An 18,340-nucleotide genomic window follows, 5' to 3' on the forward strand; every position below is an offset into this window, starting at 1 on the left:
AAAAATTTACTTACAACGGAGGTTGATATGCAGGTCCAAGAAAAAAAAATCCGGTTCAAATTCAAATTTTTCTGCTCAAAGAATCCAAATTGTCTGTTCTAAAATGTAAACAATCTTCAACTGCTACGGGGTAGAAATCTGTGATCAAGACGACTGGCTGTCGATGACGGCATCCACACCCAGCCGTCATGGTGATACCAGAGATGAAGGGGAGATGGAAGAAACTTCCATGAGTTAAATAAGTAATTATATGATCGATTTATTGTACAAGATGTGAACAGTAGAATGAGAAGATACGGAAAAGAAAGCATTCGTAGTAGGGAAAAGGCAAGAGTTCAGTAAAGTTTCGGGAAAAGAGATGAATGTAGACGTTGGCCGAATAAAAGATTACTTGAGAGTGGATATATATATGGGAGAAAGGATACAACAGACGGAGTAGTTGCAGTTTACTAACCGCTCTTTCACGCCTCACCCCCACGTAACACTGGTGACAGTGGTGATCCTCAGAATAAATGATGCAGTCGAATTACAGTCAAGCAGACGATTCGCGTTCGCAAGTAAATACCCGATAACGATTGTTTCAACAAACAGTATCTTCTCATTCCAGTTCATCTCCACAATATATCGAAAAATATCAGATTTCGTCGTTTGTTCACCCTCGTAAAAAATGTTACCGACAATTTATAACACAAAGGGGCTGTTCAAGTATAAGCTAACACTGTGACAGGGCAAGGTCATTCAGAAAAACATTATCAAATATTAGCCCATAGTTGCAGGCATTCCAGGCTAGCGTTAGCTAACATGGAAAGTCGACGTTCTACTGAACATGTTTATGTGTTGGAATCGATTTGTATGATTCTTTCTGGATTAATTGGACCCCCAGGAACGCAGAGAACGCATCAAAAAGAGCGTAGGACCAGCAGCACAGAAATGACGATAAAAATCTTCAGTGTTTCGGCTCCAACTTTATTGCACACGATATATGCTTTATACAGCAAGAGCATGTCATGTGTTTTTTCAGAAAGCACGAAATCGAAAATAGGGTCGTGTAATGTCAGTTTTGTTAGGCACAGTGCATACGTGTAGTGCTGAAAAGACCACTTTCAACTCCTAGGAATAAAAAGTGGTCTTTTCTGTTTTCCGCGCACGCGCATTCGCAGACTTATTCGGCTGTCATAGAAACAGCAACTTTGTGTGCGGAAAACATGCATGGAAAATGCGTCAAACGCGCTCGCGTTAAATCAAACCAACCTCCGCGCATACTGGTAGCTATAGAATAATCGCTACCCTTCATGTTTCCAAATTTGAATAGATAATATTCTTGAACGGTGAATTCCTTCGTGTTACATATTTGATGTGAGAATAGCTGGGACCAGATATGTGTGAATAGTTTTGTAAATTCGTTGACTCGACGATAAAGCGGTTATCATTTTTCTTTATAACGATATTTTTGACGATAAGCTACAAAGTTATATTACCGTACTGAGACGAATTGATACTTACATAATCAGTCAATTGATAAAGATATTTTTTGCCAAGATAAATTGCCATGCTTACCAGCTAATCGACAAGCAGAGGTCAAGGAATTGAACTGACTATTTCAACTAACTGGGCTTGCATGAAAACTGCTATTTAGATTCTGTATCTCATTGCATGCCTTCAACTCGCGGATGAGGTTGCTGGCTGCATGGCAATTCGGCAGTTGAATACGTGCGCGTATTCCAAAGACGTACCTGATCGATATTAGAAGTACGGAAAAGCCTACAGCATGATTAGCAAAAAATATCGTAATCAATTGGCTGATAATATAAGTGTCGATTCGTCTCAGGACGGTAATATAACTTTGTAACTTATGGTAAAGAATATCGTTATGGAGAATAATGCTAACCGCTTTATCGTCCAGTCAACATATTTACAAAACTATTCACACATATCTGGTTACAGCTATTCTCACATCTAATACGTAACACAAAATAATGCACCGTTCAAAAATAATCTATTTAAATTTGTAAGCATGCAGGGTAGCGAATATTGAGATCAAACGTATTTCCGAAACCTTTGTCACATCGCCCCATATTCTAACCTGTTTCCGACTTCACTCTAACCCAACTCTGATCCTTTGTGTGAACGAACCCACACACAAGTACTGTGAATCGCATATTGTGACGCAAAGGTGCGAAACCAAAGCACTGATCGAGTCCGCGAACACCAAATGCGAAGGGGGCCGGGGAGAGGGACGGCCGTCGAGCCTTCTTCCGACGGGCCGAAAGCCTTTAGTCAGAATAATAACACCGTAACCGACAGGTCAAGTATCTTCAATAGTTTCGTGAGTGTGTGTGTGTGCTAGCAACTAGATAATGGTATCTTGATCGCAGCCACAATTGCGGGTTCGTTACCGGAATCCACGTAAGGTAATAAACAAATTGTTGTCAACATTAACTTCATCGCGTCAAGGTATGATTTATTCCATCCTCTGCTCGTTGCACCTTCTTGATATTGTATCGAAAGCCTTGCTCGGATATTTGCCGTTCGATCGCGGAGAGGGTGAAGAAATAGTATATTGTGTAGCTAGTGCGTGAAGTAGGTCATATCCGACGAGTGTGAAGTTTGCAAGCACACGAGGCAGATATTGCCTCCACGCACTAGCCACGCACTCTATTTCTTGTAACACATGCGTAGGAAAGTGTTATTTGAGAAGCGAACCGACCCCGGCTGCAGCGGAAAATAAAGTATATCTCGAATGCACGCATCGGCCACGAATGTTCTCCAGCGGAAAATGGAGCATATCGAATGTGCGCATGCGTCGACTTTAATATTCAGGAATAAGGCACTTCACGCACGCTACGTAATCCCCGAAAATGACACTTTTCAGGCATTACTTATAACCAAGCAATATTCCTCTCCTACGAGTTCCCCAATTTCGTTGATCTGTGCACACCAAGGGACTATTCTGCTCGCATCGAACGTCCAATTCCACGGTTCTGGTACTAATGAGCTTTTCAATCTGGACAGCAGTATAAGAATGAAAATTTTTCGCTGCGTTAGACTTGGAAATTGAATCGTGGAAAATGATCAATGAGGAATAAATTCCACAGGTAGTATACAGGTATAATCAGCCAATACTCTTTCTATTTTTGCAATCTTACACTTCTATTCTGATCAAGTTGAATTGGCTTGAATGAAAATCCAAGACCTATACATTTCAAAAAGGAATCACATTTTATTGACGCACTGTTAGACTTCAGTTACTCAAGCTTATTTGAAAGATTATTTTTAGTGTACAAAGGAGGATAGCCGTATCATATTGATTTAAGAAAAAAAAGCTTGGACGCCAATAATTGAATTTTTCTATGTTTGAATCTTTTAAGGCCTGTCTTATATTACCGAGTATACTACCGCGGGTTTTTCAAATTTGGTAGATGAAGCATTTCAAGCCTTTGAGTCTTGTGATTGTTTCTCTACTTCTAATACATACTAACGACTAACAAAATATTTCTGCACTCCCTACGACAACTCCTCGACTACTTTACGGTTTTTACCAGCACTAATTGTGGGACTTCTGTCAACGATTGAGCACTGGTACTTATAAAAATTCCACAATATTCTTGTTTTCGGCAGGAGGTAGTACAGTGAATAGAATTTGTAGCATGTGCGCAGATGGGAACTTCTTGACTCGTGTGAGTTTCGTGGCAGGCACCTGACGCTCGTCAAGAAATCCCCATTAAAAACGCACCTGCCATAAAAATAACTATTTTTTGACGTCCAAATGCCACTCACCATTTTGAAACAATCGGAACGTGAGAAAATGGAAGATTGAAAAAATAGAAGATTGAAAAAATAGAACACGCCGTCTTTTCACTCTGAATCTTGCGTGAAAATGTTTTATTTTGGAAACGGAATGTTTTGTTTTCTTTTTTTATTCAAAGTGATTTGGATGTTTCTGAGATGGGTAAACGGTGATAGGGTGAGAAAGAGTCAATACAAAAATTTGAACGTTTCCTTTGGAAGTTTTCAGGGTCGTATCAACGTATGAAAAATCCGTAATAAGATTAAAAAATGTCATGACCAACCACTTACAAAGTTGGAATGGAAAGCCCCATATGCTCACGCTATGGAAACTTCGTATCTTACAAACACAAAGTACGTCATGCATGCATTAAGAAATATATGATTCACTGACAAAGCCCACAAGAGAGGTAGGCATATTGTATGTTCAATTTCCTAGCATCTTACCTGGAGCTTTTGTGTAATACCTGACGGAAAAACCGAAGTAGAAACCATACGCTTATGCAGCATATATCATTCTTAATCGTGGTATCAGTCGATCAAAGTCCTCATTTAACTCACTGTATCATACCTGAGTTCCACGACTAGTGGTTGCTCAAACGGGATGCTTTCGAAGCCGAAGATGTTTCTGTTGTGACAACTAATCATGTTTATTCCGCGAAGAGCCACTTAAAGGTATTCTGACTTCTTGACGATCCGAGTTATCGCCATTTGTAGCTGTCACACTTTCAAGCGTAGTTCTATACGTGGCCTTATAGAAACCAATCGTCAGATTGATCACCACGCACCAAAGGCGCGGGATTTCGAAAACAGGTTTAGTGCTACCCATTGATCGATTATAAATTACGAACACTAAATACTGTAGTAAAATTACTTTGTATCTGTGGTATCTATAGTGATCAGGATTAGTAAGAATAAATGGTGTTTACAGTTCGACGTCAACATTTCGACTGCGAGCTGTGTAAATCACACGGTCCCATTGCAGTCCAGTCTAGTCGCTGTCATGGACAAAGGATACCTGAAGGTAACATAATTGGATACCACGATTTTTTTTCGTCACAGAAGAGGGGGCGGGGGAGGGATTGTTAGTCTACATCCTACATCCCGAATTTCAGATAGATTCTGCTGTAGCTTTGACCTCCATATTAAATTTGTAGAGGTGTTCATTTTTCACGAATCACTCGCTCATTCTCAACTTTCATCTAAAAAGAGTCCGGACTCGATTTCAAGGAAATTTAATTTCATGCACTTTAATCCAACGGTAAAAATTGCCATGTAAATCGCTTACGCGTCGTTTGCGCAACGAGCACCTGTGTAATGCAAAAAAGCAGACTTCCGGTGATCTGCGATCGGTCTGAAGATATATTTTGATTGTAACGTTTTCACGTGAACTAAGCAGCTTTGGGGTACCTTGGAGGCAATCGTTGAACTGACTCCGATCGTTGCGTCACAAGTACACGCCCTGACAAAAGTCTGTGGGTCGACGTGGTCTGCTAGCTGGCCCGGAAATCGTAGTCGAACTGGCTTCATCAGAAATCAATAGCGCCCTGCGGATTCTACGGATTGCTGTGACTCGTTCATAATCGAACGATTTGGAGAATAGTTGTAATGTCAACGATGTATTGCTAGGTGATGTGAGAATGACGATGGACTTATATTTTACTGGGCGTTCTGCAATTGAAATCCCTGACAATATGCGCTGTTTTACTATAAAGTTTATCTTATATTTTTCAATTTGAATTTGACAAGCGTAGCTTGTTTTATTACAGATTTTGAGTAATTGGTAGAACAAGTTCGGAATATAAGAAGAAGTTAAATGATTGAGAACAGCTGCTAAGCCCACGTCGTGTTGGCATACAGATCTTTGCAAAACTGCATTCTGGCTGCGAGGAAGTCGTTTTTGTTTTCGAGTGTCAACTCAGGTCCATTACCTATTTGAAGGTAATTATTGCGCGAGGAAAATGGCTCCCATATCTTCGTTCCATTGAACATTGATGTAGTCGGAGTTCTGAAAGGAAAGAGTTGATGAATCAGAATTTTTTCAATCGACAAAATTGAAAATATTTTGATAGCGGTGTTAAAAATTGACGATTACCCAGTGGTAGCGAATGATGTCCACAACTCTACCATTATATCGACCATTTTCCAATCATTCTCGTTATGTTGGTATTCAGGGGGCCCAAAATACGGATGTCGAGATCGGAAGAGGTAAAGGATATCGTCACCATGCGTCACACCATAATTTTTAACATCACCACCCGAAAAATTGTAACTGTATTTCAGGGTGCCCTCGTATTCAAAACTGTATAAGTATTGCGGTTGTTCGGCGAACGCCAGGTGCAGCTGTTGTGCCATAAACATGGGACAAATGAGCATAATATCGCCATAAAGATGTGTCAAGTTCCGTAAAAGCTGAAAAAATATGTGTTAGTTTTTGAGGATGACATAAACGGCTGAGGAGAACATTTCTTTTATCATTATATTTTTTCAAGAACAGCAAGAAAATTTGGTCTAAGATGTTAAATTTCGAAATTTCACCCAACAGAATCGTTTGTTAGGTTGAGATTTTGTTTACAGAACGTTTTAAGGTTGCGGCACTGCAAAGTGGAATGATGAACGGAAAAATTGTGGTGCTGCTTGACTCACTCAATGCGCAGGTTTGTGAAAAACATCCGACTCATTTCAGAATTGAATTATATAGACTGATAGATGCCCCATACACTTGATATTATAATTGTGATGTATAACATCATTAATCATCACTGGCGGACGCAATCCTTGCGCCTGAGTAATGGCTACTTTAGTTTGATTTCTTTCACCTCGAACGTGAGAAAGAGCAATTGTTTTCATTCCCAAATCAACCATAAAGTTAACTTTCTTACCTGAAAGGCAGGACGAAAGTGGCATATTTTTCTCGCTAAACCATTTTCCTTCATTTGCGGGAACAAGTGACACTTTTCCCGAAGTGACCTTTTTGCCCGCTTGTCTCGTTTTTCCCGCAAAATGGAAAGATGGTAGAATGATTATACGATAGAACACGAAAACGATGACGATAATAATAATGATGACCAATTAAGAATATTCATAGGGGGGGGGGGGGGGGGGGGGGGGCTCCGCTCTGCTCGGGTAGTAAACCCACCCGCGAAAATAATCTCTGACTTCATTCCCTTGTTACATAATGTACCATTTCATGTTAAGGAGTGCAGTATTGTGGAGTTACATGATCGATGATTATAAGCAAATTGAACTGACTCGCACATATCGTTTTAATAGTGCAAGAAAAAAATTTCAGCTATCAAGCGAAACGCAGGTTGATTGGTCACTCTACATCAAATCAGCCACCGTAAGTGAAGAGCGAAAAGTCCACAGCTTATCTTGTCTGACTGACATACACTAAATTACTTTTACCAATACCTGTGCGAAAAGTGCGATTTTCGAAGCTCGTGGAGCGTGAAATGCTCCATTCTAAACTAGTGCGGTAAAGCGACGTAAGCTCGTGCGCAAAACTGAAGTGCTCGATTTTACACGCAAGGGCTGTCTTGGTGTATGAGCACTTTCACAGAACGCAATTTTCACGCATCATATCGTCAAGCGCAAGTTACCCAACTGCAATTTTATGCTTCAATGATCACGAGTATTCGAAAAGAACTACATATAATATACGCAGCAGGGTACAGTGACGCAACCTTAGAAAATGCTATTCACGAAATTTTGAGATGAAATATGGTACGGAATCGCATTCTGATATACGATGCTATTCCGCCATGTAAAGGAATTATCCCACAGTGGAATTCAAAATCCAAGTATGTGATAATCCTGTGAAAGCACTCACCACGTTTCTGCTTGCGGTCAAATCATTCAAGTAATATTTCTTCAGAGAAGAAGTCCAGTATTCTTTGTTCTTCACTTGGACGTCATATGCCAACTCTTTCGCTAAAGCGGAGTCAATCGAATCAAAGAATTTTTGTGCCGAATCTGGATGACTGTAGAATCCTGTACGTGGGCGATGAGAACAGAAAAGATCACGAAGCACTCATGAAATAATGTATTGAAAAAGTTCTGTGTCAAGTTTCAATTTTTTAAATTAATTTACGCATATCGTCAATACTTCAATTCTTCGTCAAAGTCAAGTTACGCGACAACTGCGACTCTCATGCAGTATTCACTCGTGTAACTTACCAACTGCAAAGTTTAACCCCTCTTCGCGGTTGAAGCCACTCAACCACGGTAGATCTCGGCCTTTGCCAGACGTAACCAGTTCCACAGGATTTTGAGTCAGAAAAGCCCCTTCTACATGCGGTTCGACAGTCGGCATCCACATATAGGTTTTTGTAAACTTCCACTTTTTGAACGGCAATGTCGTATTTACAAGCTGTAACACGGTCAAACCTCTCAAGCAGTCTATGAGAATAGCGGATGAGTTAGTCGGACAGCCCAGCTCCTTGCCGACCTCGAACGCACGATTTTTGCTGATGATCGAGGGTTGCACTGATGACAGGCTCAGTGCCGATCCGCTCTGGGTTATGTATTTGTGAAATAGTCCTGTAAATGGAATGAAAATTATTGTTTCGATACTTGAATGTCTATAGCATTTAATAAGCAAATTGGATCTTTAAGGCCTAATAGTAACTCGTAGGCAATACATGAAAATGTATTGGATTTGTCAGAGAAAAACTCATTAGGAATTGCCAAAGCAAAATTCGTTGTGTCACGTCCTCTAGATTTCACGTTCTTTCAACTCTCTTCGCACACTCTGACAGCTATTCTGCATTTTGCATCCTCTACTCGGCAACACCTCGCTGCCTAGGTTGTCATACCGAGTAAGCAGATTATTCCCTGTATTGTTAGTTTTCGACCGCACTGACTAGACTGAAACTACTCAATCTCTTATATCCTCTTTCCCATTTATTCACTGTCAAGTCATCTTTCATTCAACCAACGTCGAAATTCATCTCTCGTCCCGAAACCATACTGAACTATGACTTTCAGATCTTGTACAATAAATCAATTGAATGATTAACCATTCAATTCACGAAAGTTGCTTTCATCTCCTCTTCATCTTTGGTACTACCATGACAGCTGGGTGAAAATGCGTCCATCGTTATCTATTCGTCTTGATCACCGTTATCCACCCCGCAACAGTTCAATGTTGTTTACATTTAAAAACGGACAATGTGGGTTTTTCAACGAAAACAATTTTATTTGTACACAGAATTTTTTATTTTCTCAGACCTGCATGTCAAGCTCCGTCGCGAACAAAGTTTTTCACTCATCCTGGACAATCCCAAGCTATCTGTGCTCGTAGTCCCATTCCGTCGAGGTGGGCTTACCATCGACAGTGAAACTGACACTAAACATGTAAACCACCGTGAATTATCCGCACAACTTGTGACTACTGCAAACAACGAAGACTTTGGCTCAAATATGAAATCTTCACTACTCCATTACTATTCTGACTTCCTGCAACTTTCCTGCATTCACATTCCTTCATCTCTAAGTTATTTGGAATAATGTCAAGTATACTGTGTATCCATTTTCCAAGAAGTTAACTTTAATTTCATATTTCAATGAAGATACTTCTAATCCACAAAGACACGACCTAGTTCTGTTTCCAAAACCATTACGCATCGACTACAAATCCTAATACTCCCATATATTTATTGATAATTACCATCCGTTTTTACAATATTTAAACATTTAGTTCTCCCGCTACCTATGAACCTCGCTTGTGAATCTGCTTCTGTAGTCATACGACAGAATTGAAATCAAGGGGAAGAATCCTGAACGATCACCGGACAAACATCTAGGGGGATTCGGATAGATTTTGATTGCTTTCCATTCGATCGGAAGATTTGGCCCGTAACAATTGAAACAGTTTCGTGAAATTTCTTGAGACTTTCCAGCTTCCGGTCTCTGGTTATCAATTTTGATGCTATTTAAATAGAATACCGTGTTTCGAGAGAAGTTTTATTACTTCCCTAGTTCAAGGCGTTAGACTCTATTCGATGACCATATCAAACTTATATCATATAAATGTGTTATTTGTATTCGGGACGAAAATTCACCACATGAGAGGACTGTTGCGTTTTCTTCGTGAATTCGACAGTAATTCTTTTGATCTCAGCACATTATATTATTTTGTTCAAAATTGTTATTCCGTATTAAAATTTGGTTGTTGTTTGCATCGTCATTCTTTCATCAATTGAGACAATGCCAATTTGAGCAGATTAAAATATTGTATCGTATGATTGGTAATTGATATATTATTTACATTTTCGCCTGGTGAATCGCAAACAGATTAGAAAGTCGTCACGTGCTCAGAAATAAATATCTCTTTGCACTTACAACTCATTTCTCATTTCCCTTATGCGAAAGCCACTTCATTTCATCTAACTGAAAAATATCTCTCACAACTGGTGCATATAACTTGTAGACCATCTCCTCTGATTTTATTCACCCTGATTCCGCATTCTGCATTGCGCGCTCACTTACGCTTCGATCCGCTCATTCCAAGTCAATTCACATCCACCCTACAGACAGGAAACATGATCCCTACCTTACCAACAAATTTTTTTCTCAATAATCATAAAGCTGATTTTCTAACAATGCTTAAGTCAATCCAGCCCTAATTCTCGACCTCTCGGTTATTCTCACATTCTGAAAGTGATTAAACGAATTCTAGATCGTGACAAAACCAAGTCCAGTACAATTGCTTGAAATGCAAACTTCAAAAGTACAAAATAAGTATCGCTGGTAGATCTTACCATTTGTCGAATTCGATAGTGATAAAAGGTGAACCATGATGGCGCCTGAGCTGCCTCCAAACAGGGTCACTCGATTTGGATCACCGCCAAAATACTGGATGTTATCACGTGTCCACTCCAAGGCCTGGACTAAGTCCTTCAAGCCAAAATTCCCGGGCGCCACCTCGTCACCAGTGCTGAGAAATCCTAACGCTCCCAGTCGATAGTTGGGAAATACTAAGAGTACATCCTTGTCTAAAAGATATTCTGGACCGAAACGTTCGGAATCGATTGTACCCCGGAAGTGTGCACCGCCAAAAATGTACACCATTACCGGTAGCAGAGTGGAGTTTTTACTCTGGGGTAGCTGCGTGAAAGTATAGAATCCTCAGAATGCATGCGTCGAATTAACGTTACATCAAACAATATGGCGATTCACTACTATTTAGCTTGATTTGGGGGTACATGATGCAAAGCAAAACTGATAGTTTTATGATGGAAAGCAATTTTTTATCTCAGCATCGCTGACCCAAATTGAGATACATATAATAGCAAGAAACTGTTTGTGTTTATTCTACAAGGAACATTCATTCAAGTATGCAGTGTGAGGGACAATAATGACAAATGACTTGGCTCCCGTGAAGAATCACAAGTGGGATTTTATACTGGCCCAGCTTTGAAACAACATTGAGATCCGTTATTGTTGTTGTTGTTGTTGTACCAGCCAATTTCAGCTCCCAGCGCAGAGCTAAGACCGCCGAATACCCGGTATAATAAGATCGGTCCGTTACTGACATCAGTTCACGTTACTGGGCTAGTATTGCTTGCCAGATCTTGGCTGATGTTGATCTACCGTTGTGTTGATCAATTCTGACAGGTTTGGAGACATGTCAGCCTAAAATTATGTCCATCGTAGAACGAACGGCGTAGCTGTTGTTACTGCAGTGTATTCGAAATGAGATTTTTTCAAATCACACTCAATTTCACTCGATTCGTATTGTGTTTATACACAAATTGAGTTCCTCACAATTTATTATTCGGGCGAATCTAATGTCAACCGTGCACATTCAGCCTCGATCCAACGACGAGTCAAAAGAAAATCATACCGGAACTACGTATGTTCTGATAAGAGGTGTATACTTCGAATATCAAGAACATCAAGATTGATCTTAAGATTAAAATTGATTCTTATACGAAGACTACGTGTTCCTTTCGTCGTGCTTAACTCCGCCCCTGAGAGCAGGCTTGTTATGAAATATGATTCCTCAACGTCTGCACAGTTTGAGTGAATGTTTAAGATGTGTTTTATACCTAAGTTTCTGAACTGTAAGGAATTCATGAATATCTTAAAATTTCTATGAATAATACGGTTGACGTACCCTGAAGTGTTCTAAAGAAAACATTTTTTTTTCAAACGCGCATCACAATTTAGCTAGAGCGTCTCGAATAGAATATCTCAGTCATATATAACTCTTTCTACTGATTTTTCATGGTGCCTTTTTCATTTTTTCCACTTTCCATATAAACAAAACGTAAAAAAACATCGAAAAATATTCTTATTTTTTTTCTTGTGAATTCCTCGACGTATGAGCTATCTAAACACCGATTCGTATGGGAAATTCCACCCTGTATAAAGTAGTCTTGGGATTTTCCTAACTTTGACGAATTAAGAGGTATTCGCCTATGACATTGAGTCATCTTCAAAATCTCTTGACCGGTTAGAGTAAGGAAAATTCTATCCTTATACTTGTCTATAGAGCGTGAAACACCAATTTCGAGAGCTCATATTCGGCGGAGATATCCTATTCAAGATGCTCCACAGAAATTTGGATCCACTTTTACAGAAAAAAACTAAATGTTTTTTTTTCCGAACAGCCCAATGGCTCCGCTCCTTGAAATGGTACATAAATACTCAGTTAGCATATTTTGATGGTACATTACTCGGGGTGTAAAAACATTCAGAACCAAGCAGTCTTCCTCTCCTACGAATTGGCCTGTTGCGACGATCTGTGGACACCAAGGAGCTCTTCTGCTCGCGTCGAATGTCCCATTCCAAGGCTCTGGTGCTACCGGGCTTTTGAATCTGGATAGCATTATAACAATTAAAATTTTTCGCTGCGTTGGACTTGGAAATTACGTCCTAAAAGATTGTCAATGAGGAACAAAAAGCCACTGGTAGTATACAGGTATAATCAGCCAATATCCTTGCTATTATTGCAGTCTTAAACTTCTATTCTCATTAAGTTCAATTGGCTTAAAAGAAAATCCAAGACTTATACTGTTCAAATAACAACGACATTTTATTTACTCGTCGTTAGATTCGTTAAGGTAATTTCTTTCTTGTCTTCCAAGTAAGTATCTTTACTCAATTACTACTCCCTGAACAGTTCGTTGTATATATCTTTTTTATGGCCAGTTTAAGAGTTCACGGTGTTACTGGGATTTGGTTGACATTCGATTTTATTTCTGAGGCTTCTATAGCTAGTTTCATGATAAGAATCAATTTTTTTTATATTTCTGGGGTTGTACGAGTGAATTTTTAATATGGGTTTCCTTCTGGTTGAATAATTTTCTCTGGACAGCTAGCTGGTCTTTTGTTTGTCGATTGAGAATTTCTTGAATCACTATATTATGGCTCATGAAGATCATGGGTGGTTTTTTTACAACTTGTCTAATTTTGCAACGATCAGTGAGGTAGCGTTTAATACTGCATCTAAGTTGGAAAATGATTCGAGCAAGGATACTGCAATATCATGTCCTGCATTGACAAACATATCTTCTTCGATGGCGACGCCTTCAATGTAAATTTGCTGAATTTCAGAGTTTCCTCTCAGACTTTTAGACTAATCGTTACTTTCTATTTTTGTACAACTCCAAAATTTGTCAAAATACATACCGCATCTCCAATTTGCTCACCGATTTTTGTAATTGTTTCTCTATTTCTCAAACTTACTTCCGGTTAAAAAATAATTTCTGCACTACCTCCGCCAAACATTCCATTACTTCATGGTTTTCATGAACACCTCTGCTCGTCAAGATATCTCTATATCAAATGCACTTACTATGAGAATAACTGTTTTTTAGAGGCCCAAATGCTACTCACCATTTTCATACAATTCAAAAATTAAAAAACAATAATTCAAAACATATATAGCGCCGTCCTTTCACTCTGAATCTTGCGTGAAAATGTTTCATTTTGAAATCGGAATGTATTATTTTCTTTTTTCATTGAAAGTGATTTGCGTCTTTCCGAGAAGGGTTCAAGGTAATAGAAGGGTAACGAAGAGTATTTGAAAAACAACGTATTCGATGACAGTTTTCAGGGGTCCAACTAACATAAGAAAAATTCTCAATAACATTAAAAATGTCGTCGTCAACCACTTACAAAGTTGAAATGGAAAGCCACATATGTATACGCTATGCGAAGTTCTTGTCTTACAAGTAAAAGGTACGTAATAAGGAGCCATTCAGTAATTACGTGAGGGCGATTTAAGCCATTTTCCAACATCCCTGCCCGATGTCAGAACACACAAGATTTTTCGGACTCCCCGTCATACTTGTTATAGTCCGGAAGCCAGTGAACTTTTTTTGGAACTTATTTTCGTAAGCTCTATTAATAGTAGATTGATTTCCGATGGAATCGATGAGTGAAAATTACAAACTCATGCTACTTATTTTCGCACGGATGAAACTTGTTTTATTAATTAGTATTACCCTAAGACTCCGTAAAAAAAAGCAGTCTGGCTGGTTTCTGAAGTTGGAAAGTCAGTCTGGCAGTTTTTTCCAAATTTAGAAAAATCGAGTTTTTTTTTTTTTGCCTTGAACTTATTCTCGCATAGATGAAACTCGTTGTACTAGTTCGCATCATAATAAAACTAAATAAAAAAAACAGTCTGGCTGGTTTTCGGAGGTGGGAAATCAGTCTGGCAGATATTTGAAAATCGTTAAAAAAAATTTATAGAAATTGTTTTCGAATTTTTTTTAAATTTGTCAGATGGTTAAATGGATTGTACAATTATCAAAAAAGCAGTCTGGCTATGTGGTGTACCGTCGGAGATGACGTATAGAACGCTCGAGAACTCGCAATTTTAGAGTCTGGCAAGGCTTTGGCGATTGAAAATAGTAGCCAGACTGTATTTTTCATTCACGTTAGAGTATAAACTATCATCTAGAAAAAAAGTATTCGTGCGAAATTAAGGTGCCGCTGAAGTGACTTGAAAATATCAAATCGTGACGTCATAAATATGTGCAGCGCCTCTGAACGTTGAACGGTGAACTAAGGCCGCAGATTTCATTGGCTTGTTCTGTTAGATCCAACCAATGATGTCAGTTACAGATCGGAACATACTTCTTGTGGACCATAAACGGTCTGCTGTCACATGAAAAACGCGTATACGAATCGAGCCATGTTTACAAAAAAATAACTGATAGTATAAGTTTTCCCGGATAACGTGTGTGCTTTTGTACGTGTGAATCTCCCTGGCGAGGGTGAGAGAAATTGTGGAACAGTGCAATCAGTGAATATTCAACATGCGGTAGCTCCGACCGGCCATGTTTGTTGTCGCGTGATTTTATTCACTTCATCATTCTTTATTATAAACATTATCAGCGATTTGCCTGAGCAGTGACTGAGATTCACACGTACACTATTATTCAAGCTACGATTTAAAATATTTCCGAGTAAGATTCATACTCTCGTTATCGCAGGATTCGTATAGGCGTTTTCACCCAATTTCCCCGCTTCTGACGTCACGAAATATATATATGACATGCCAGGTCAGCGGGGCCTTAAGACCGTACACATTGTATAGGCGCACACGTTGTTATGACGATTGCATATAAGCTAACAGGTTACACACCTTCCGGGCGGTCTGGCAAGGCTCAAGTGACCTCGAATAACAGCCAGACTGCTTTCTTCGACAATTGTACAACCCATTCAACTATCTGACAAATTTTCAAAAATACGAAAATAAGTTCCGCAAGTTTTTTTTTTTTTTTTCGACTTTTCGCGTGCCAGACGAAGTTCCCATCTTCAGAAATCAGCCAGACTACCCTTTAACTAGGTTTTATGATCGCCTTCATAAGTACAATAAGTAGCATCCTTGCGAAAATAAGTTCAACGCATTGACGTTTTTTTCACTTTTTCAAACGTCCCCCCAAGCTAAATCCATCGGAATACAATGAAAAGTCTATTAGATTTTTTGATAAGCGGCATCTATTGAATCGAAAAAACCTTAGTAGCGGCGTGCGAAAATAAGTTCCAAAAATATTCACTGGCTCCCAGACTATTATGTAAGATTTCACCTACAGTTTTCATTTATACGCTTCAAAGTGTGTAAATATAAACACATGTACGATTTTAAGAACCTAGTACAAAACAAAACTTTTTACAATAACAATATATAAATGAAATTGCACATTAAAAATGAGAAAATAAATCTCATAGTTTGCAGTACGTCAAAATAGCAATTTTTTGTAGTTTTTGAAGCTGCCCTTTAATTTTCTGTGCAATCATTGTTTCCTGAGACATTGCTGTAGGTACGGACGTTTTGTCTCAATGGAAGATGTCTATTATGCGCATTCCGACTTGTAAAATATTACGTTAGAATAACTCCCCCCCCCCCCCCCCCCCCACTACCCATCGGAACCCTTACGTAATTCATGAATAGTACCTAAGTGTACTAAGCTATATACATATATACGATTCATCTTATCTGCGAGTTTTCTTCTTCTTCCTTAATGACTATTCCCCTAAGGGAGGACGTGCCAGTTTTGAGTTTTGAGTAATCTGCGAGTTTTGAGTAATACTAAAGAGCAAAGTCTAACGAGTAACCATACGCTTATGCAGCAAAAATCTTTTTCAATCGTGGTATCGGCCATAGTCCTGATTCAACTCATTGTCAGCATATATTAGCCACTGTAACTTACCGGAGTTCTCCAAGAGGTGGTTTGGCATAAGGGACTCCCTCAAAGCCGAAGATGCTTCTGTTGCGACGACTGATCATGTTCATACCTCGAAGAACCCCTTGAGGTATCCTTACTTCTGGACGATTCGAGTCCTTGCCATCGGTAGCTGTGACACTGTTTAACCGAGATTTGTACCGTGTTCCATGCAAATCGCTTATTGCAAAAACGACTGCGAAGTACGCGAGCGTTTTGAAAGACCAACTTAGTGCCATCTCTGGTGTGATTGTGTCCAGCGAGCGCGAGAGAATCCTGTTTTATATTGAAGATTGCAACATCGCTTATCTAATTGTCGGTACGATTAACGAGTTGTACAGCAGAATTACGACTTTAGAAGATTAAAATTCAAGACGTCTTTTTTTAATTCTTGCGTCACTTGGAGCCTTCAGTAGGTCGAGATTTATACTCGAATGGTAGTCCCTTATCAACGAAATTGTATACAAAGACTTCTTATTCGGAAATGAATTCTTTTGTTATGCGCGAATTGTTTCATCAAGCTCATGTCAACTCGAGTTGTCGTTTACTGAAGCTATGATAGAGAAATTGACGGCGGAGTAACTACGACAACTTACCACCCGAAACTACTTTTATCTCGCATTACTTAAGCTATTGTCGCAGACTCGAGAACCCTTCCTTCGATGATTTTGTACATTCGATGTTCTTTCTAAAACTCTCAAGATTTCTATTCGAAAAATTTCTAGAATCTCGGCCAGAGTCCCGTCACTCAGACACAATCACTGTTACATGAACAGAACCTCGCAAGATATACGTACCGTGAGCAACTCGCCTCATTACAATTCGGTGACGTCAAAATTTATATCTCAAATAGACGCAGAATACAAAAAATTAATCACTTAATGTAAGCTGTCTGACTGTGGTGTAGAAATCAACAAACTTGGACTTGATAACAGCTTCAAGGTGGTCGGTTCCAATAACCTTGGGTAAATCTATCAGAGATACAAGAAAAAACGCGGGTCCACGTCACTTCGGTCATAAAAAAAAAATCGTCAAGTCACGGATCCTCGCACCATTCAAAATATCCAAAGTATTATGTCAAGAAAAAAACCATTTCGAGGATTTGGATTATTTTTCAAGTATAGCGGTATTAGAACTATGTGAACTTTTGTATTCAACTATTGCGGCGCTATGATTGAAAATTTATGTCTCTGAAAGGATTTATCGGCGCGGACTGATCCTGCAATCATTCTGTTCGTAAAAGAATGCACTCTAATGCTTTCAATTATTTTTACCGTTTTTTTTTTTTATTTTACGGTCATTTCCGTGGGACTCACAACGGTTCACGTAGATAATTTTCTTCAGATACCTGTATCCTTCGCCTTCGATGGACAAAAATAAAAAAAAAATCAATGAGAGACTGTCGAGACCGGAGAAGAAAAACGCTACGTTGGCGGTACTCTCGCGAGCTCTCTGCGTTGCGTACAGGAATCGGGATTCAATCCCTTAATCTACAAGGTTGTTTTGAAAAGGGAAATTATCGAACCATCATTTTCTATGCCAGATACAACTATGTGCTTCGAAGAATCTATTGTCCGTACGGCCCAAGCGGACCAAGGTTAAATTGGTCCTTTCTGCGTAACCCACGTGTGAAGATTAGGTTAATCCTTTTTCCGCCGCACACACCAAGTGCAATAATTGCACCAAGTTGCCTGCGCATACTCAAGAATGTCTTGTGAACTGGTTCGAAATAAAGGGCTCAACAATTTTGCAATCACCTCAGTCCTACGACGAACTCGCAATTGAACGGTCAACAACTCATTCGTCATCGAAATGCTGAGAAATTAGTGTTGTGATCCGTTACGCTTGCCGGGGCATTCGAAAAATTTAAC

General features: G+C 39.3%; 1 protein-coding gene across 1 annotated transcript; it reads right to left on the reverse strand.

The window, feature by feature from the left end:
• Positions 1–5,619: 5,619 nt before the first annotated feature.
• LOC124406465 (juvenile hormone esterase-like) lies at positions 5,620–17,091 on the reverse strand. The gene is made up of 10 exons (XM_046881891.1): positions 17,066–17,091; positions 16,458–16,745; positions 12,471–12,612; positions 10,551–10,896; positions 7,966–8,328; positions 7,619–7,779; positions 7,201–7,339; positions 6,550–6,668; positions 5,882–6,198; positions 5,620–5,794 (listed from the first exon to the last, which is right to left on the reverse strand). The coding sequence occupies exons 1-10, from the start codon at positions 17,089–17,091 to the stop codon at positions 5,620–5,622; spliced, it is 2,076 nt and encodes a 691-aa protein (XP_046737847.1).
• Positions 17,092–18,340: the final 1,249 nt, after the last annotated feature.

This window comes from Diprion similis, chromosome 6 (genome assembly GCF_021155765.1).
Source record: "Diprion similis isolate iyDipSimi1 chromosome 6, iyDipSimi1.1, whole genome shotgun sequence".
Lineage (NCBI taxonomy): Eukaryota > Metazoa > Arthropoda > Insecta > Hymenoptera > Diprionidae > Diprion > Diprion similis.